General features: G+C 39.8%; 1 protein-coding gene across 2 annotated transcripts in view; it reads right to left on the bottom strand.

The window, feature by feature from the left end:
* PPP3CC (protein phosphatase 3 catalytic subunit gamma) overlaps positions 1 to 20486 on the bottom strand; it is a 98578-nt gene extending 78092 nt beyond the window's left edge. Inside the window, exon 1 of one of the 2 annotated variants that reach the window (XM_049631551.1) lies at positions 20102 to 20486. In XM_049631551.1, the coding sequence (XP_049487508.1) occupies positions 20102 to 20150 (49 nt within the window). In that variant the 5' untranslated portion in view covers positions 20151 to 20486. The remainder of the gene's footprint in view (positions 1 to 20101) is intronic. The other variant, XM_049631550.1, reaches the window with a different exon arrangement.
* Positions 20487 to 22139: the final 1653 nt, after the last annotated feature.

The following is a 22139-nucleotide window of genomic DNA, read 5'->3' as shown; positions in this document are numbered from 1 at the left end:
TTATCCTTGACAATCACTTTTACATAAAGGATGAATTCTTCAGACACTGGTAAGGCAAATAATCCACATTCAAAATTAAAGGAGAAAAATTTACTTGGTTACTAAACGAAGATCCAAATAGATAATAGTACATATAGGACATTATTTCAAACTTTAATAGTAACTCGTTTGAGGTTTTGTTTGTTGCAGAAACCATGTATGTGTGATTTCCAGGGTCTTAAATGCTACAGTCAGATATTATCATGCCAGATGATTTAACACATGATCATCTAAGAAACAGAACAGGGTTGTGGTGTTTACAGAGGTCAAAATTCCTACCATCAAAAGCTTGATAAACATTCACAACCTACCTAACAATGATATATATCTTGACTGATCACTTCCCCTAAAGGTTAAATCCTCCAGCTTAGAAAAAAATGATCAAAAGCAGAGACTAAGAATTGAAAGAGAAACCACAAAGTGCTCACAAACACTCTGAAAAACACCATGACTTATAAAACAGATAAACTGAACCAAACCAAACCACAATGTGCATCACATACTATCCAAGCTCAGATTTCTTTAAACATTAGCTCATTATGTTCCAATACCATAGTCAAAGTGATCTAGCTATAACTTCTCAGGGACTCTTGTGTACTAAAGATAAAACCATTGCCTATCCCAGCAACTCACCTAAATTACAGATTTTAGCCAATCCCTGCTGAAACTAATTTCCACCCTAAAATCACTTTATAACTAACCTCAGCTCCTAAAACCCTGTGTATCTTCTTTGCTAACTGCCTCCTTCTGAGATGCCCCACAGTTATTCTGGTGTGTGTCATTCCTTGCTGTAGCAAGCTAAATACATGTGAACTTATTTTTGATTACAGATATGTTCCTGGTGGTCGTTGGCCATGGGCTTTAACATTCCCAAGGCAGGCAACTGGTGGCCCAGAATTGGGAATAGGAAGAAGACTTTTTGCTGTATACCTTTTTATTATTATTATTATTATTTTTCTTTTTGAGAGAGAGAGCAAGAGACAGAACAAGAGACAGGGCCTCCAAAGCAGGCTCCAGAATCCGAGCTGTCCACATACAGCCTGACCCAGGGCTTGAACTCACAAACCATGAACTCATGACCTGAGCCAAAGTTGGACACTTAACTGACTGAGCCACCCAGGCGCCCTTGCTGTATACCTTTAAAATTTTTTATACCACGTTATTATATTATTTATTTAAAAGAATAAAATGAGAATCTACAAATATATATAACTCTTATCATAAATGAGTCAACCAACAGTTACACTACCAATATACAATCAGTAACAACTCATCCAGGAATCATAGTATTGCTGGCTGTCAGCAGACAGGAAAACTCACTACCTGTTTCTATAAGGCTAAGAGGGATTACAGAACATTAACAGATCATCAATATATCATCAATAGATCTTTATGTCAAAATTCAAAATCTCAGGGCACCTAGGTGGGTCAGTAGGTTGAGCGACTGACTCTTTCTTTTTTTAAAAAAAATTGTTTAATGTTTATTTATTATTGACAGACAGAGAGCAGAGGAAGGGGAGAGAGAGGGGGGAGACACAGAATCTGAAGTAGGCTCCAGGCTCTGAGCTGTCAGCACAGAGCCTGACGTGGGGCTCGAACTCACAGACTGTGAGATCGTGCCCTGAGCCGAAGTCGGTCGCCTAACCAACTGAGCCATCCAGGCACCCCGAGCGACTGACCCTTGATTTCACCTTAGGTCATGATTTCGGGGTTTGTGAGATCAAGCCCAGCCTGGTCAGGCTCTACTCTGTCAGCACAGAGCTTGTTTGGGATTCTCTCTCTCCCTCTCTCTCTGCCCCTCCCCCACTCTCTATTGCATTCTCACTCTCTCAAAATAAATAAAATTTATTTTTTATTAAAGATTTTAAGTTTATTTAATTATTTTGAGAGAGTGAGAAAATGTGAGAGAGAGCAAACAGGGGAGGGGCAGAGAGGGAGGGAGGGAGGGAGAGAGAGAATCCCAAGCAGGCTCCATAGAGTCAGTGCAGAGCCTGACTTGGGGCTTGGCTTGACACAGGGCTCAGTCCCTTGGACCGGAAGATCATGACCTGAGCCAAAACCAAGAGTCAGACGCTCAACTGACTGAGACACTCAGGTGTCCCAGCAAATTTTTCTTATAAAATGTTCAACAGCATAATGAATACCCATGTAGTATCAATTATCAACCTTCAAACTACTCTTTGAAGATTTCTTTAAATCAAAGATACTACATTATAACTCAATGCAAAAGAATTTTTTAAGACTAAAGAGCACAAAAAACAGTAACTACCACAAGACAAAAACAAATCTCTTAGAATGTCAAAGATAACCATTTAAAATTTTGGTATATATCTTAACATTTTAAATATTTAAATATATTATTTTATAAACAGTTATACTATACAATCTTGTAATCTGTCTTTTGTTAAATTTTGTAGTAAACTACTAAAATCTTCTCATAACAACAAATGTTCTTCTATAATTTTCAGACTGCATCATGGAGATAACATAATTCACCTAACTAATCTGCTTTATTAAACATTGCAGATTTTTTTTTATTTTCTTTGCTCTTATGAATAATGTAGCAACAAGTATCTTTGTTCATACATTATAAGCTCACGTGTTTATCAGCCATTTAAATGTACTCATTTATAAATTATCTATAAACATTGTATCCTTTGCTCATTTTTCTTTTTCTCTTTTTCTGTGATTTGCAGGGAGGTATAAAAGATCACTAAAAACACACCCACATATTAAAGCTAGCAATAAAGGGCAGATATTTTTTTCCCTATTTAAAAGGCATTTCAACTCTAAGCAATGTTTATTTTTTAAGTAATCTTTGAACCCAATGGGGGGCTTGAACTCACGACTCCAAGATTGAGAGCTGCATTGTTTTTCCAACTGAGCTGGCCAGATGCCTCAACTCCGGGCAAATTTTTATTTTACTTATGTTTTTAATATTTTATTTGCAGGCAATCTTTACACCCCATGTGGGTTCTGTGCTGAGAGGAGAGAACCTGACGTGGGGCTCGAACTCATAAGTCACAAATCATGACCCGAGTCAAAAATCGGGCATTTAACCAACTGAGCTACCCAGATGCCCCTACACTGAATGATTTTCAAACCAATTTTGCATTTCTGGGATATACCCTACTTGCTAATGATGTGTTACTCTTATAATTCATACATTCAATTTGCTTTAAAAAAAAAAGTACATTCAATTTGCTAAAAAATATTCGATGCTAAATTATTTATATTGTGCTAAACTGCTAAAACTACAGTATCCACAAAGCCTTTTCAATATAGGTTTTAGATTTCAATTTTCTTAACTGGATTTGCAATAATAATAACGACCATGATGTTTACTGTTTGTGTGCTAACTACACAACAGGCATTATGCTATGTGCTTTAAATTTTTTTTTTTTAACGTTTTATTTATTTTGGGGACAGAGAGAGACAGAGCACGAACCGGGGAGGGGCAGAGAGAGAGGGAGACACAGAATGGGAAGCAGGCTCCAGGCTCTGAGCCATCAGCCCTGAGCCCGACGCGGGGCTCGAACTCACGGACCGTGAGATCGTGACCTGAGCTGAAGTCGGACGCCCAACCGACTGAGCCACCCAGGCGCCCCGCTATGTGCTTTATATATACTCTCATTTAACCTAATAACACTCTATGAAGTATTATTTTCTCTTTTTGACAGGTGTGGCAACCAAGGCTTAGGAAGTTAGAAAATTTGTCTAAGACCTCACAACTAGCAACTAGAGGAGCTGGACCTTGATCCCATGTCAGCGGAGTCCAGAGCCTAAGTAAGCTCTTCTCCCTCTTTCGCTACACTGCTTTACCAAATAATCTCTAATACTTTTTCTTAATGTACAAATCAACATGATATAACATGGGAAGGAATGAAAATAAGCCAAGTGGCCACTAAAGTGTAAGTCCAAATGAGAACTATGTAGGCATAACACACAACAAATACACAAAACATACTCTCATGGAAAAGAAAAAGATTTTACACAATTCTAGATAAATTAGCTATAACTGCCTCTTTTATATTAAAAAAAAAAATCCCACACAACAAAGTGAGTGACAGTAAAGTGATTATTAGTGGTCATCTTGAATCCACTCTAATTCTCAGACAAATATACAAAATCATTCAAAAACTTCAGAACTTCCAATGTTGTTAGTAACAACTTCACACCGGAATTGCATAAGGAGTACTAAGAATCTGTGGCTCTATTATAAAAGAGAAGAGAGATTTAAAAAAAAATTACTAAATTTACCTTTCTAGTGTCAACTTCAATATGTGAAGTCTACACATGTTAAGATTGCACTGTTCTTCATAATAATGAAGCATTTTATACTCTTATCATTCTACCTACTATTGCTATTTGTTTTTAAAGTAGCTAACTTAGAAGAATTCACTATCTCTCTTCCTAATAATTGGAGCTAGGAAAGATTGGATACAATCACCAAATCTTTCCTGTTTCTTTATGAAACTCTGGCATTTTACCTTCATCTGCAATTTACAATTCAAGTCTAATTATCCAGTGTCATCCTTATAAAAGCTGAAAGACTGTATGATAGTAAAAAACAAAACATTCAATAACTGAATAGATCTAAGTTTCTATAGCTAGCCTTCCTGGAACTGGATAATAATATCTGCTAAAGTCTAAAGTTCTGAAATCTATAGGATACAGAGAGCTGGAAGGGTTCATTAATTAAAATTCAAAAATACTAGGGAAGTAGTTATATTCTGAGTTAAATAATTCAATATTTATCTGGCACCTATTACATGCTCACATTGTGTAAGTCATTTATAGATTACACAGTTTTAACACATAGCAGCACTTTATGGTCTTTTTTCTTTTTTTAAGATTTTATTTTTGGGGCACCTGGGTGGCTCAGTCAGTTAAGCATCTGACTTCAGCTCAGGTCATGATCTTACAGTTTGTGGGTCTGAGCCCCACATCAGGCTCTGTGCTGACAGCTCAGAGCATGGAACCTACTTTGGATTCTGTGTGTGTGTGTGTGTGTGTGTGTGTGTGTGTGTGTCTGCCCCTTCCCCACTAGCTCGCTCTCTCTCTCTCAAAAATAAATAATAAATAAACATTAAAATTTTTTTAAAAGATTTTATTTTTAAGTAATCTCTGCACTTTTAAGTGATTATTTTTAAGTTATCAACGTGGGGCTTGAACTCACAACTCTGAGATCAGGAGTAGCCTGCTGCACCGACTGAGCCAGTCAGGTGTCCCATGTTCTATTTAAGTAGGCAAAAGAATTCACATAAAACAAGATTTAATATGAACACAAAACAGTTAAACAATACATTGTATGGTACAGGCTCTTAGCATGGAAGAATATAAAGGGATGTCAGCTGTAGCTACAGAAATCAAGGAAGGACATCAGAAACTTGAGACTTGAGCTGGATCTTCTCAAAGTTCCAAAGCCACTTCCACACTTTTTAGGTATTTGTTATAGCAGCACTTGACTCTTGGCACCAAAATAAAAGGTATACTAAAAGAGAGAAAGGAAGAAATGACAGACATACATCTAATATACTGCATGTATGGATTTTTTTAAATCTTTTTAAGTGTATTTATTTATTTTGAGAGAGAGAGAGGGAGAGAGTGTGCGTGAGCAGGAGCAGAGAGAGACAGAATCCCAAGCAGGATCTATACTATCAGTGCAGAGTTCAATGTGGGGCTTGAACTCACAAACTGTGAGACCATGACCTGAGTAGAAATCAAGAGTAAGATGCTTAACCCACTCAGGCACTGAGGTGCCCCTGTATGGATATTTTTAATGAAATATTTCAAAAATAATTTTACATAAAATGGTATAGGAAATAATATTAATAATTTAAATGTTGCTACCTACCCATATACCTAACATGTAGATTTAAAATATTAAGTTTGCCATATCTGTTTCAAATATTTTTAAGAGCTAAAATGTTGCTTGGGGCGCCTGGGTACCTCAGTCAGTTAAGTGTCCGACTTCGGCTCAGGTCATGATCTCACGGTTTGTGGGATCAAGCCTCACGTCAGCCTCTGTGCTGATGGCTCAGAGCCTGGAGCCTGCTTCAGATTCTGTGTCTCCCTCTCTCTCTGCCCCTCCTCTGCTCACCCTCTGTATCTCTATCTCTCTCTCTCTCTCTCAAAAATAAACATTAAAAAAATTTCTTTTAAAAAAAGAACTAATAAAATGTTGCAGATATAACTGAGCAACCTTCATCCGATTCCTTCCTCTCCAGAGGTTATTACTACATTTAAGTAGTTGTATATCCTTCCCACATGTATATAATTTGTTATATCTATACACAACACAGTATATTTTAAATTTTATATAAACGGTATCATACTGTGCATCCTTTTGTAACTCACTTTTTTTTTTTTGGAACTTACATTTTTATACTCGACACTGCTTTCTAGACTTATCTAGAATGGGGCTACAGAAGCCATTTTTCTGCATTTTTTTAAAGCTCCAGAGCTGATTCTGATTAGTTGAGGACCATCATTGTAAGCCTATATATATTCATCCAAGAAATTTTTAGTGCTCTCAAATTGCTAACATATTATTTTTTTTTTAAGTAAGCTCTATGCCCAACATGGTGCTTGAACTCAAGATCCTGAGATCAAGAGTCAAATGCTCTGGGGCACCAGGCTGGTTCAGTCAGTAGAGCATGTGACTCTTGATCTCAGGGATATAGGTTTCAGTCCCATGTTGGGTGTAGAGATTACTTAAAAATAAAATCTTAAAGAAAAAAAAAGTCACATGCTCTACTGACAGCCAGCCAGGTATCCCTGCTGATACATTTTAACCTAGCTTTTTACCATGATTCAGTTGTTGTTAGATTACCTGTATTTCAATAAAATTTTTTTTACAGTGCTTCCAACTCAGAATCAAAAACCCTAATCCAACCAAGCGTACACATGATTTAAAACAAACAAGGGTGCTTGGCTGGCTCAGTCAGAAGAGCATGTGACTCTTGATCTTGAGGTTGTGAGTTTGAGTCCCATGTTGGGTGCACAAATTTCTTAAAATAAACGAAATTTTTATTTTTTAATTTGTATTTATCTATGTATTTATTTTTGAGAGTGTGAGCAGGGGAGGGGCACAAAGGAAAGGAAAGAGAAAATCCCAAGCAGGTTCCATGTTGTCAGTGCAGAGCCCCACAGGGAGCTCAATCCCAAAAACCATAAGATTACGACCTGAGCCAAGATCAGGCTGGACACTTAACCTATTTAATTGGACACTTAACCTACTGAGCCACCCAGGTGCCCCATAAATAAAACTTTTAAAGAACATAATAAACAAACAATATTGAGTTTCTTGAAGAGGATGAGTGTGGCTACAAAGAGGCAGTAACACAGGAGTCTTGTGGTGAGTTACACTGATCATGGTGGTAGTTATGCAAGTCTACGCAAGTAAAATTGCATACAGCTACACATACATGCATGCGTGCACAGGTACATGTATAACTGGTGAAACCTGAATAAACTCTATGAATTGTGCCAATGTCAATTTCTCGGTTTGGTACAGTGCTGTGGTAGTGTGGGATGTTGACACTGTGGAGGACAGAGACCTACGGGAGGATGCGTAGGACCTCTCTCTGTACATTCTCTGCAACATCCTATGAATCTATAATCTAAAAACAAAAACCTCACAAAATTTTTAAACTAAGTTTCTAAAGCACACTGAAGAAATTCTGCAGCCTCTTCACAGGCAAAATCAGTTCAATATCCTGCTACAATATAGATCTACTACATAAATGATATTTTTAGGTAAATATACCTAATATCAGGTGCAGAGCTGCATACAAGAGAAAGAAAACATTGATGATGACCACTTTAATCCAGCAGCAACTATGAAATATAAACCTTAAAAGCTATTGGCCTATAAGCTTTATTTTTAGATTATTGTGTGGTCTTAACCCCCATGGGACACCAGGATTTACCCAAATAGCTATCTCTGTTCACTACAAATAACCCTGCTTTCATTCCTATTTTAAGCCAGCAAGCCTGCCCTACTTTTGCAGATTTAGTTCCTAATCTACTCACCTGCTTTTCCAATCATGAACCAGTTAAACACCACTGAAAAGGTTATGTTAAGTATTATTACCGAAAGTCATATGTAGCTTTCAGATCCTTTCATAACCTACTAGAACAAGTAGTTTTATTTCAATGATCTGACATAGCTCTTTGAGATCATTCCCTCTATTCTCTGATAGTCCCAGAGCACACTTTCAAAATATTAGGAACTAGCCCTCCCAGAACCAATTAAGTAATAATCACTATCAATGATAATCTGATAGAAACAGTAAGGTTATAGTGACATTCATAGTTTTTAATAAAACAGCATGCAATAGTCAAAAATAACTAGCTTCCTTTTATGGATAAATCTACCAATTACCTTTATTACTCTGGCCATTCACTGAAACTCTTATTTTATTTATGGTTTTTCTTTTAATGTTATTTAGTTTTTTGTTTTATCCTATGTTATTTTTAAACCTCCACAAACCCTTAGGTCACAAGAACACAACGTACCTATGGATACACACAAAAAAACCACAAATTGAGTCTTATTTCTTTAGGCTACTGATCAATGTCCAAAGTTTAAACTTGAAAGGATTGTCAATTTGTAGAGTGAAGAAGCAAAGATTTCGTATCAGATATAGTCTACCATTTAGATGTCTGCTCTCCATGGTGGTATTAGTCCTAGGAAGCTCCATACTTCTAATCTCTGTCACGCTTTTGGGAAGCTAATATATGCTGAGTACTTTTCAAGACTGTATTTAAGCTTAAGAGAGAAATGTGTTTCTTGTAGGAATTCATCAAATATGTTTATAAATTTATGATTTATGAAATTCTACCTATACTATAGAAGGAAATTTCCTTATTTTTTTTACTATATGTTTATTTTTGAGAGGCGGGGAGAGAGCACAAGCAAGGGAGGGGCAGAGAGAGAAGGGGACAGAGGATCCGAAGCAGGATCTGCACTGAAAGCCTGATGCGGGGCTAGAACTCATGAACCCTGAGATTATGATCCAAGACAAAGGCACAAGCTTAATTACTGAGCCACCCAGATGCCCCAAAGGAAATTTCCTTATCAAGCATTTTAGGTTTAAATCCTTTCAAAAGTCCTAAGGAGACTACAGTTGGAAAACATAAAATACAACACTCTTAAACATTCATTTCACATATGCCACTTAAAGTCAAACAGATCTGCTATCAAATCTCACTAAGATTCAAGATTAACTCCTTTAATAAAGAACAGCTAACATTTATTAAGCACCCACTAGAGGTACTATGCATTACATACAATAGGGGAGGGGCAGAGAGGGAGACACAGAATCAATCCAAAGCAAGCTCCAGGCTCTGAGCGGTCAGCACAGAGCCCGACGTGGGGCTCAAACTCATGAACTGCGAGATCATGACCTGAGTCAAAGTCACTCAACTGACTGAGCCACCCAAGTGCCCCCTGTTATCACTCATTTTAAACTCAAAGCAAGGAAGGGCACCTGGGTGGCTCAGTCAGCTAGGCATCTGACTCTTGATTTTGGTTCAGGTCATGATCTCAAGGTTCATGAGTTTGAGTCCCACATCAGGGCTCCACTCTAACACAGAGAATGCTGGGGATTCTCTCTCTCCCTTTCTCCCCCTGCCCCTTCCTCTGCTCGCTCTGCCTCTCAAAATAAATAAACTTAAAAAAAAATAGTAATAGAGGCACCTGGGTGGCCCAGTCGGTTAAGCGTCAGACTTCAGCTCAGGTCATGATCTCACGGTTCATGGGTTCGAGCCCCGCGTTGGGCTCTGTGCTGACAGTTCAGAGCCTGGAGCCTGCTTCAGATTCTGTGTCTCCCTCTCTCTCTGCCCCTCCCCTGCTCATTCTGTCTCTCTCTCTCTCTCTCTCTCTCTCTCAAAAATAAATAAACATTTTAAAAATTCTTTTTAAAAATAATAAGCTTCAAGCAAGGAAAATAAATAAAAAAGTATCAGAGCTAGTAATTAGCAGAGACTGTGCCCTTTTCTACACTATCTTCCATAAAATAAGCTTCTTAAGCTTTCACTTACTTAAACATTTACTAAGCATTTACGTGCTAGGCACTGTATCCAGCATTAATAATGCAGTTCTTGCCCTTGAAGAGAATAGTTTAATGTAAATAAATAACAAAAATATTTAGAGAAATTTGAAAAGCAATGAGACTGTTCATAGGAGCAATATCTAACCTTTCATATATATATATATTTTTATATATACATATATGTACACAAATATATGTACACATACATATATGAACCCAAAGCAGGGCTCAAACTCAATAACTTGCGAGATCATGACCTGAGCCAAAATCAAGAGTCAGACGCAGGGCACCTGGGTGGCTCAGTTGGTTGAGTGACCCACTTCCACTCAGGTCATGATCTCCTGGTTCATGAGTTCCAGCATCACATTGGGCTTGCTGCTGTCAGGCTGTCAGCACAGAGCCTGCTTCAGATCCTCTGTCCCCCTCTCTCTGTCCCTCCCCTGCTTGCGCTCTCCCCAGAAATAAATAAATATTAAAAAAAAAAAAAAGAGTCAGATACTTAACAAACTGAGCCACCCAGGGACCCCAGTATCTAACCCTTCTAATGATGATGATAGCAGCTAATATACATTGAGCACTTACTAGGCTCCTATCACTGTTTGTGGAGTTTATTTAATCCTTACAACTATCCTGTGAAGTGGGTTATATTATCCCTTTTCTTCAGATAGAGAAACTGAGGAAAAACAAGATTAAGTGACTGGTCCAAGGTCATACTGCTACTAAAAGACGCAGCATTTGAATCCAAGTATGTCTGACTTCCAAGCCCGTGTTCTAAAAACCATTATTCTAGACAGCCTCTTAGTAAAAGAGAAAACGCTTCTCAGATGTCCTCTTAGCTAAATCTTGAAAGAGAAATAGGACATGGTCAAGTTGGGGCACAAGAGTCTATATAAAAATAATACAAAGAACCCATTCACAGATATAAAATTTCATGGCATTCTAGGGACCACAAGCAGTAGTAAAGTTTGGGAACAGGGGTATGAAATGAGAGGAGAAAGTAACACACAGTTTAGCATGAGGGGAACTATAGATCAACAGAGTTTAGAGTTCATTCTGTGGGCAGAACAGGCTCATGAAGGATTTCAAGCATAAGAATAATCCTTTACATTATCTACAGATCATGATGGCAATATAGACATTAGATTAAATAGCCCTAGCACAAGGCTACTGCAATGGTATAAACAAGAAGTCAGAGAGGGAGATGAAGTAGAAGGCTATGTGCAAACCAAAAGTCCATAGAACTGAGTCTGGAAGAACTGGATGTGAAGTGCAAGGGACAGGACAGGGTCTGGCCTGACTCCCAGGCTTGTCATCTGAGCCAGTGACTAAATGGGTAAGTGGTGTGATTAACAGGGATGGGGAAATACACTTAGAAAATCCTTTCTATCTCCTCTGCTTATTAGTGCTTTTGAATATTTGTTTTATCCCTATGCCACCTTTTCCCACTTTTTTCATAATCTCTTCAATAAAATTAAAACAGGTCTCACTTTCCACAATTTCTATTTGTACAATGTTTCAATTGTCTATAATTCTTTTAATTTTTTTAATGCTTTACTTACTTTTGAGAGAGAGACAGAGTACAAGTGGGAAAGGGGCAGAGAGAGAGAGGGACACACAGAATCCGAAGCAGGCTCCAGACTCTGAGCTGTCAGCACAGAGCCCAGCCCAGGGCTCGAACTCACAAACCGTGAGATCATGACCTGAGCCGAAGTCGGGCACTCAACTGACTGAGCCCCCAGGCGCCCCTCAATTACCTATAATTCTGAGTTACATTTATAAGCCAATTAAGCTTTGGGTTTTTAAAAACATATAGCCATCAAAATAATCTTGCTATTCCCTTAATAGAATCACCATCAATTGCCCTAGCAGTTTTCAGCTATCTCTCTTCCTCTTTTTTGTTTTACCTCTTTCAATTCTTTGAGGTTTCTAGTTTTACCCACCCTGTCTACTCCTTAATCAAATACACTTTGTTTTTCTCCATCCTCATTTCTGCATGTTTTTCCAAACCCTATGTAACTGCAACAACCTCTTGTTCTGCTAAAGAAGTTACCTCTACTTCACATCAGGTATAATATACTTTAAAATTTTCTTCTTTTAAGCTTTCCCTAAGACACTACTGAATCCTTAAATATGATGGTAGCCTTTCCGAAGCCTTTCTCTCCCCAACTTTGTATTTTGAAAAACTGAAATCCTATAAGAAAGTAAAAGATTAGGGGTACCTGGCTGGCTCAGTGAGTGGAGTGTGCAACTCTTGATTTTTTGTGAGTTGTGAGTTCAAGGCCACGCTGGGTGTAGAGATTACTTAAAAATAAAATCTTGGGGCGCCTGGATGGTGTTTGAGACCCATGTCAGGCTCTGCGCTGGGGGCACAGAACCTGCTTGGGATTCTTTGTCTGCTTGGGACTTTCAGTCTCCCTCTCCCTCTGCCCCACCCCCTGTTCAAACTCAGGCTTTCTCCCTCTCTCTCAAAACAAATAAGTAAAAGCTTTTTAAAAATTTAATTAACACCTTTAAAAAAAAAAGTAAAAGAATAGTTAAATGAATACACATTTGCTCCTTACCTTTTCAACATGGTAAACATTTTGCTACTTTTACTCTCTCTCAACAAATACATAATTTTTTTTTCTGAACCATTTGAAAGCAAATTGCTGACATCATGACATTTCAACATAAATACTATATCAGGTATTGGCTAAGAATAAGAACATTCTCCTTTATAAGCACAATAGCATTATCATCAGATCCAGACATTTAACACTGACATGTTATTATCTATTATATACTCCATATTCAAATTTCCTCAGTTGTCTCCAAAATGGCCTGTACAGCTTTTTATTTTCCCAATCCAGGCTTGGCAATATACCTGTCATTTCTCTTTCATTTTCTTTCATCTATAATAGTCTCTCTGCTTTTTATATTTTTTATCACCTTGACATTTTCGAAGAGTTCAGACCAGTTGTTTTAGAGAAATCCCACAAACTGGATTTGTCTGATTGTTTATTATAACTTGATCCAGATTAAACATTTTTAGCAAGGATTATATAGGTAATTGTTGAATAAATTCTTGAATTGTCTCCCAGTATTTATTTCATTTGTTTCAGTCTGTTGGGCTAACACTGTCTAGACTGCACAAAATCTCATGAATTGTTCACATTCAATAAATCTAATAATGATCACAGAAAATGCACATTGCCTTGGCCAGCTTATACAGCATATCTTTCTGTCACCAGGCTAGAGATCTAGTTACCAAGTTGTACGTTTTTCTAATAATAAAGACTCAAGAAACAAATTTCTTGATAAAAATCTAGTTTGTATCAAATAAATAAAACTAAAAGTACTCTGTGCATGTATCTGAATAATTAGGTAGATTATAAAAATACCTAAGTCAGATACCACCAAGGATGAGCTGAAATTTTTACATCTCAGTTTTGCAATTTAAAATGTGGCTAAGGGGCACCTGAGTGGCTCAGTTGGCTAAGTGTCTGACTTTGGCTCAGGTCATGATCTTGCTGTATATGAATTTGAGCCCCACATCAGGCTCTGCACTGGTAATGCAGAGCCTGCTTGGGATTCTCTCTCCCTCTTTCTCTCTGCCCCTTCCCCACATGCGCTTGCTCTCTCTCTCAAAATAAACTTAAAAAAAATAATAAAATGCAGCTAAAATTTAACATGAAAACTTTAAAACAGAGTATAATAGTCTATTAATGATTGCACCAAAGGATGATAATGATTACCAGACACCCCTTTATTTCCATTAGTCCTTCCAATTAAGTAGCAGCAAAGCTCCAAAATGACTACAAATACCAAGAATTAGCTGAACAATTTTGTCTCTCATAGATATGTCTAAAAATTATTTTTTTCCCCAAAATGTTACTTTAATGGTAAGGTATTTTATTACCAAATACCACTTCAGAAAGGTTTTCAATTAATTCTTTAATTCATCTTAACTACTGAATCCTTAGCATTTTTCACTCAAATGATCCAAAAACTTTATTTATTTATTTATTTATTTATTTATTTATTTATTTGAGAGAAAGACAGAGCGGGAGCAGAGGAGGGGCAGAGAGAGAAGGAGACAGAATCCAAAGCAGGCTCCAAGCTCTGAGCTGTCAGCACAGTCCAACGCAGGGCTCAAACTCACAAACCACAAGATAATGACCTGAGCTGAAGTCGGATGCTTAACCAACTGAGCCACCCAGATGCCCCAATGTTTATTTTTGAGAGAGAGCGCACACAGGCACGAACAGGGGAGGGGCAGAGAGAGGGGGTGGACAGAGAATCCAAAGCAGGTTCCATGCTGACAGCAGGGAGCCCGATGCAGGGCTTGAACTCATGAACCACGAGATCACAACCTGAGCTGACGTCCAACGCTTAACCAACTGAGATAACCAGGTGCCCCCCAAAACATTTAAGTTTTATTTTTTTATTTTGAGAGTGGGAAAGGAGCAGAGAAAGAGGAAGCGAGAGAATGCCAAGCAGAGAGAGAGGGAGAGAGAGAATCCCAGGTGTCCCCAAAAACATTTTTTTAACTTTACTAAAAGTGGTAATATGTTGCTTTATAGAAGAAAGCTTTATTACCACATGTGTTATAAATAAAGCTTTAATCACAACCATTAACATACAGGTAAGAAAGAACACCTTATTCCTGCTCAAAAAAGATTTAAGTGTTTACATTAAGATGTCCTTTCCAAGGTTTGAGACTTCCACTGAGAGGTATGAAACTCAAATAGCATAGATTTCCAGTGTTTAAATGTTGTGGTGGCTTGTTAATTACAATGGTAAACTAAGTAATAACTTAAATGGTGTTGACAAATTCAACAGATATGTACTATATGACTTGACCATATTAAATATTTATACTTAAAAATGTTTCTTCTAGGTTGGCACTGTATCAAATGATTGAAAATACAAAGGACCAAAATATGAATACAAGCACTTTCAAACCGTTTTCATATTGGTTGAGATCATCATGAGTATTTAGGTAAAATTATAATATTTGTATTAAAATAATATGAAACATTTGCCAAGTACAAGCTTTAATATATGTGATCCATTCTTCTTTGAATTCAAAATACACTAGCAGATAGAAATACATGAAAAGTATTAAGAGAACTTGTTTCTGCAGGGAAGGAATATGACACCTTTGTTTTCTTCCCTTTCTGCCTTTCAAATGTTATAATAAGCAGGATTGAGCTTACATTGAAAAGAAAAAAACTTGGCGGGCGCCTGGGTGACTCAGTTAAGCATCCGACTCTTGATTCTGGCTCAGGGCATGACTTCACAGTTCAGAGATCAAGCCTCTTGTCGGGCTCTGTGCTGACAGTATGGAGCCTGCTTAGGATTCTCTCTCTCCCTCTCTGCCCCTCCCCCACTCACCCATGTGCACATGATCTCTGTCTTTCAAAATAAGTAAATAAACTTAAAAAGAAAAACAAAAACAAAAAAACCTTAGTAAATCCATTCTCCTAATAAAAAAAAAAAAAAAAGGCAAGAGAAGACAAAGAGATGTGGAAATAAATGAGGAATAGGTACCAGAAACTGAAACAGGGTTCAGGGTATACCTGAGAAAACAGCAATTTCTGTCCATACTATTCTTAAAATCCTGTAAGAAAACCATAGCCACACTATTCCAATTGCCAGGATATTAAAGAACCAGTAGCCTCCAGTGTGTGCTACCAAGGACACAATTCTTTCTGTGAATAAACAATATACTTGAATTCCAAATGAATGGGAGCAATATATCAGCATCTTATTGAAAATAAGTCAGACTTTTCTGTAAAACACCATTTGGCCACCAACAATGGATTCTCCACATCTGTCATGTAATTCCTGGTGAAATTTCCTTGCTGCTTCTGAAAAGATTCAGCCCAGGGGAAAAAACTGTTTTTATAACAATCACTGTCAAAGAAAAAAATTCCCTCAAACAGAAAAGAAACTTGGAAACCAGAAGGAAAAAAAAAATCAAGCTGAAAGATTTTCACAATTCAGTCATTTGAGTTTCTGAGGTTTTCTGCTCTCGATACCAGTCACCAAGAGTGATACCCCAATGCATATGGACTATTCTAAAGACACTCAGAACTGTTACTTTAAAAATTAAAAAAAAGGGGTGCCTGGGTGGCTCAGTTGGTTAGGCGTCCAACTTTGGCTCAGGTCACGATCTCACGGTTTGTGGGTCCGGGTCCCACGTCAGACTCTGTGCTAACAGTTCAGAGCCTGAGCCTCCTTTGGATTCTGCATCTCCCTCTCTCTCTGCTCCTCCCCAACTCACGCTCTTTGTCTCTCTCTCAAAAATGAATAAACATTGGGACACCTGGGTGGCTCAGTCGGTTGAGCGTCCGACTCTGGCTCAGGTCATGACCTCACAGTTCATGAGTTCGAGCCCCGCATTGGGCTCTATGCTGACAGCTCAGAGCCTGGAGTCTGCTTCAGATTCTGTGTCTCCCTCTCTCGCTGTGCCCTTCCCTCATTCATGCTCTGTCTCTCTTTCTCTCAAGAGTAAATAAAACATTAAAAAAAATTTAGATCCAGACACCTTCAACTGCTAGGGAAGAAACCAGCTGCCAAGAAAGTACTAGGCAGAACTGTACTGGTCTCTCTTCACTTTCTTTCACATGGGACTCCACCCAGACAGATACCCTCTAAACTGTAAGAGAGAATGGGGCACCTGCCTGGCTCAGTCAGTACAGCATGGGACTTTTGATCACGGTGTTGCAAGTTTGAGCCCCACATTGGGTATAGAGATTATCTGAAAGTAAAACCTTAAAAAAATAAAATAAAGTAATAAATTATAGAAGACATATTTTCAGTTTTCTAACTTATAATTTCATGTACTTTCTAATTCTGGTGTTTTTCAAATGTTAACGATTTCTCTACCTACCACTTCTGTAGAAACTGATTTATTATCAAACTACTATCATGTTTCATAATACTACCTTGTCTTTATTTATTTATTTTGAGAGAGCGAGAGAGCGTGCAAGCGAGCAGAGGAAGGGCAGAGAGAGAGAGGGCAGAGAGAATCCCAAGCAGGCTCCACTCAATCAGCGCAGAGCCTGACACGGGGCTTGAACTGGCAGTCTGTGAGATCACGACCTGCGGCGAAACCAAGAGTCAGACGCTTAAGCTACTGAGCCACCCAGGGGCCCCCATAATACTACCTTGTCTTAAGCTTTTCATGTCAGTTGTATCATTTGCATGGCTCAGATGCCTGACGAAGAAGGTATCATTAACCCTACTATGCAGATGAGATTGTAGAAAAAAGAGAGAGAGAGAAAGTTTCAAGGTTACAAGTAAGTTCCAGAGACAGTAAAATCTAGGTTTTTCTGATGATCAGCCTAGTCCTTCATTTTAGGAAAGTTGCTTTTCAAAGGACACTTAAAATACTAATCACTCCCTCCTACCTACCCACTCTTCTCCAAGATTTGTTCAAACAAAACAATTAAGTAGACTTTTAAGTTAACAGGAAATGACAGAACCAAAAATAACTCTGGTGTGGTCTCACCTCTGAAAAAGATTTCCAGCTGTGAATAACTGCAGACAACTCTGGCCAGGCAGGATAACATCGTATCAGGATTTAGTACCCGGTACAATGGATCTTAGCTATATTATACATACAGTGACACCTTACTTTCTTAGAACAAACCTCAACTATTTCAAACTCTGGAAAACCCAGAAAAAAAGCAACATAAGTCACGGAGAAGCCAAAATTGCTGTGGTCAAGTTCTTACACTAAAGTGTTTGGTTGTTGTTTTTTTTTTTAATGTTTATTTATTTATTTTGAGAGAGAAAGAGAGAGAGAGAGAGAGCGAGCCAGGAAATGTCACAGAGAGAAGGAGAGAGACAGAATCCCAAGCAGAGCTCCAAGCTCACCTCGGAGTGCTACAAGGGGCTCGATCTCACCACCTCAGAAGAGTCAGCTGCTTAAAGACTGAGCCACCCAGGTGCCCCACACTAAAGTTTTTATATACAAGATAAATCCATACATTTCTAAGGCGTTGAAATCACTATATTTCATTTATTTAAGACTAATCTTATAAGTATACAACATGCATTAATTTATAAGTTCGCCAAAAACCAAACTTAAATGATACAGACTATGAGTGTGTTTTCTTAACTATGAGCATGCCTAGCACTAAGACAGCACCTGCCTTTTAACTATGTTTTATTTTACTTTACTTTTATATTTTAAGGGTCTAAGAGGGTTATTTTAACATCTCTTTTATATCTTATGATGGACATTACATGCAACAATGGCGATCAGAATTTGATAATACCTGAAGGTTTGAGGACTGCCACTAAGCTTCGCTCAGATCCTATTTATTCTGACTTGACACACAATTCTGGTTTATCTGGTTTCCCTGCCTACTTCAGCTTAGAAACAGCAGATTAGAAGGGCATATTTTGACAGATAGAAAACAGTCTTGGAGGAGATAAACTAAAAACAAACAAAAGCATTAAATGGTATAGCAGTAAGGAGTCATTTTGGTACAGGAAGAAACTGCCAACACCCTTGTACGGCAGAATGCACCAGCCATGTTAAAAGCACAGGACAGAAATTAATGTACACAACTGACCTTGATTCATCAAAAAAGGTTATGTTTAGTATATTCTTTATCTTAAGAGAAGATTTATACTTTTTATGGGTTATATGCTATATAAACTGACATTAAAATGGTCAAAATATTTAACAGTTAAAGGGCTGTCAGTTATATGAACAATTCACTTAGATCCTTAATAAAACCAAACAAACTGACAAATCTCAAAAACCCATTACCTTTACTAAACATCATGTAGTGTATGTTTATGATCATCACTTATGCTCCTGGCTTTTTAGAGGGGAAAAAACTAAGTTACACACTAGAATTATGTAGTGTAGAAAATCAACATTTATGATGATTCATGTGTTGGGGGGGGGGGGAGAATCTAAGTTAAACGCTAAAATTCTCCCCCTTCACTGAACATTCAAGAGACTTTTCCACTTAAAAAATATATGCATTCTTGTCACCAATCTTAGTTTCCTTTCTCCTTCTAATTATCAAAATGAAAAAATAAGAGCATTTTAATAGTTTTCCCCTCGTACAGCTAACCCCTTTATCCAGAAGCCACTAACAGGGCTTGTCGAGGTATACGCCCTTCTTATAAAATCGTGCTATCAAACCGATTGTTAAAACTCGGGCGAGAAGAGTTGTAGTTAAGTGTTAACGCTAAACAAAAGTGCATAAATTAGTGGTTATGTTTAAACCAGTATTCTTAGTTTAAGAATAGAAACAACAATGTAAAATCGCACAAGTATTAGTAAGGAACAGTTTAGTTTTGGTTAGACCTCTGAATCAGAGAACATCCTTCTCCAAGTCTCTTTGGCCAAAAAATAAAACACCAACATCATGTCAAGAGACCTGTGAATCCCTTTCACACATTCCCAAATGGATTTATTTGTATTTATTTCACCACACTGTTTCTTTTAGTAACAACAGTGACTTGTGATGATCTCTAGAAAGTGGGCCAAAAGGTACGCGTAAATGTCCTTTAAAAAAGGTGGGGGAGGGGCGAGATAATCAGATCCTAAAGACGGGGAGCGGAGCGGCAGAAGATCTGACTTGGAAGAATCTGCTAAAGTCCCTGCCCACGCCACTCTAGATGGCTTCACCAGATACAAGACGAGAAAAAAGGAATTGTTTCTTTTTTAAAAAGATGGGGATCCTGGCCCTTTGGGGTGGTGGCAGAAGAAATCTCCACCCCACCTGCAAGTCCAGCTCGACCGGAGATAAATCAGCAATCTCCAGCAAACTACGGGTCAAGGCGCAACAGAAAATGCCCGGGGCCCCACGGGGAGGGGATCCCCCTCCTCTGTCCCATAGCCCCTCCAGGTCCTCCTCCTCCCGGACGGAAGCAGCCTGGGTCGCCGCCGCCCTCCCTCCTCGGCTCTCCCCCTCCGTTCTCCCGCCACCGCCCGGCCGAGGGCCGTTTCCCGCGGGTGGACGAGGAGGGCCCAGCCCGCCCAGCACCTTTGATGACGCGTTCGGTGGTGGAGAGGTGGAAGTTCCTCCCAGACATGGTCCCCTCAGCCTCCTCCCGGCGCCAGGCGACCGCCGGACGTGCACCTCCGCCTTCGGGTCCAGCAGTCTCAGCTCCCCGGGACCAGTCAGCCCGCCGTGACCCGGCCCCGGCCCCTCCGGGAGGCTCAGGCACCAGAAAGAGGTGGCCGCGGCAGCCTGGCCTCAGAACCCCACCGACAAGATGCTAGCCCACTGGCCGCTCCCTCCTGAGGCGCCGAGTCCCGAGCACACCGGGCTAAGGGAGGCAACCGGGGCGGCCGCGGCTGCTCGCAGCCCGGACCCGCGTGCGCGCGCGCGCGCCGCCGCACGCCGCGCTCCCAACTTCCCGGCGGCCCGTGCGCGCGCGCCGCCGCTTTGCCGAAGCCCAACGCGCGGTCCCGCTGCCCTGGCCGAGGCGGCCACCTGACTTCCCGCTCCCCCCCGGTCGTTGCCGACCCCACTCCTGAGCCCCGAGGGCTCCGCGGGCACTCTCCGCGCTCGCGTGCTTCCTTTCTCCCCTCCTGCTTCCAACGGTCCGTCTTCCCTTCTCCTCAGTCTGCCCTCCCCGCAGCTGACTCCATCTGGGCTGCCTGCCGCTGCCCGGACCTGCAGCACCTAACACCAGCCCCCGGGTCCTGCACGGAAAGCCGCAGCGAAGCAGCAGCCATCTTGTGCCCCGGCCGCAGCGACCCAGCAGCAGCTCGGTGGAGGTGCGAACCTCACCCTGGGCCCACCTTGCCGAGAGCCCTTGTCTTCCCAGACCATCCCCACGGGAGGCCTCCCTCTTTTTCTTCTGGTCTTCCGCCCACTCTGTCTGTGGGAGTCCCTAACAATTTGACCACGCTCCTTCCCATAGGTTATCCTCCCCCGATTCATCAAACCCATTTAAGACCTGATTTCAGTTTTCACATTTGTTGAGTGCAATTAGTATTGTAAGAAGTACGTTCGTGTCCATGCCAGTTCCAGTCCAGGACGTGGGGGGGGGGGGGGGGCTCAGATTCCAAGTGGTCTAAGACCCTACGAGGCTCCGTGGCCTCCTCACTTCCTTGCCACCTTCTAACAGAAGGGAGGGCAGCAGCTCCAGGGAGCCCCTGAGCCAGACCTCCACCGTGCAAGGAACTGACCTTATAATTATGCTCTGCGTGTCCCCTACTCGGCTAGAAGCAACACCTCTTCCCCTTTGACACAGTGACACAGTACCTGTTTGCCCCGCTCATGCTTACTGTGGAACACGATGGGCAAGTCTCTAGAGTCTTAATAATCTAGTGCATCTCTGGGTTAAAAACCGACCTTTTCTTTCCTTACGTTGTAAGTCTAGAGTAGAAACTATGACTGCCTTCCCTCATTGAGTATAGCTTCCAGCAAAGTCAAAAATATTTTGAGTTTAGCAATGATAATGCGATATTGAAACCGAGATACAAGAAACAGAGTCAAACCAGTCTTAACAGTTATAATGGTGGCCAATAAGTCATTTGTGGTTATACACATTTAAGTTAAATAGAATTAAAAATTTGAATATTCAGTTCCTCAAGTGCATTTCAAGCACTCAATAACTCTGTGGCTAGTGGCTACCCTATTGGACATGGTAGCATAGTACATTTCCATCATAGCACAAAGTCTTTTTGGACAGCCTCTGACTAAAAGATTATAAGGGTTAAAGCCTAAATCTCCATTAATATAGATTTATGTATTGGGAGGAGATCTGGGGGTATACATTGGAGGCATCCCTTGAATTATGCCTGGCAGTTTTGACCTAAGGCCATTCATAGCAACCCCAACAAGGTAGGAGCACTTTGGAAGCTGGATTTAATTTAGTACTGTTTTCTTGGGTCTTGACTTAAGGCTTTCACCCAAGAGAATTGTTCAGATACCCTGAGGAAGTTCTTCATTTAAGAAGTAATGAGTGGGGCCCCTTGGTGGCTCAGGTAGTTAGGCGTCCAACTCTTGGTTTCGGCTCAGATCATTTTTTTTAATTTTTATTTTTTTAAAGCTATCTTTTTAATTGTTA

This window comes from Panthera uncia, chromosome B1 (assembly GCF_023721935.1).
Source record: "Panthera uncia isolate 11264 chromosome B1, Puncia_PCG_1.0, whole genome shotgun sequence".
Taxonomy (NCBI): domain Eukaryota; kingdom Metazoa; phylum Chordata; class Mammalia; order Carnivora; family Felidae; genus Panthera; species Panthera uncia.
Note: the sequence above shows the minus strand (reverse complement) of the source record. Positions and strands in the feature narration are given on the sequence as shown.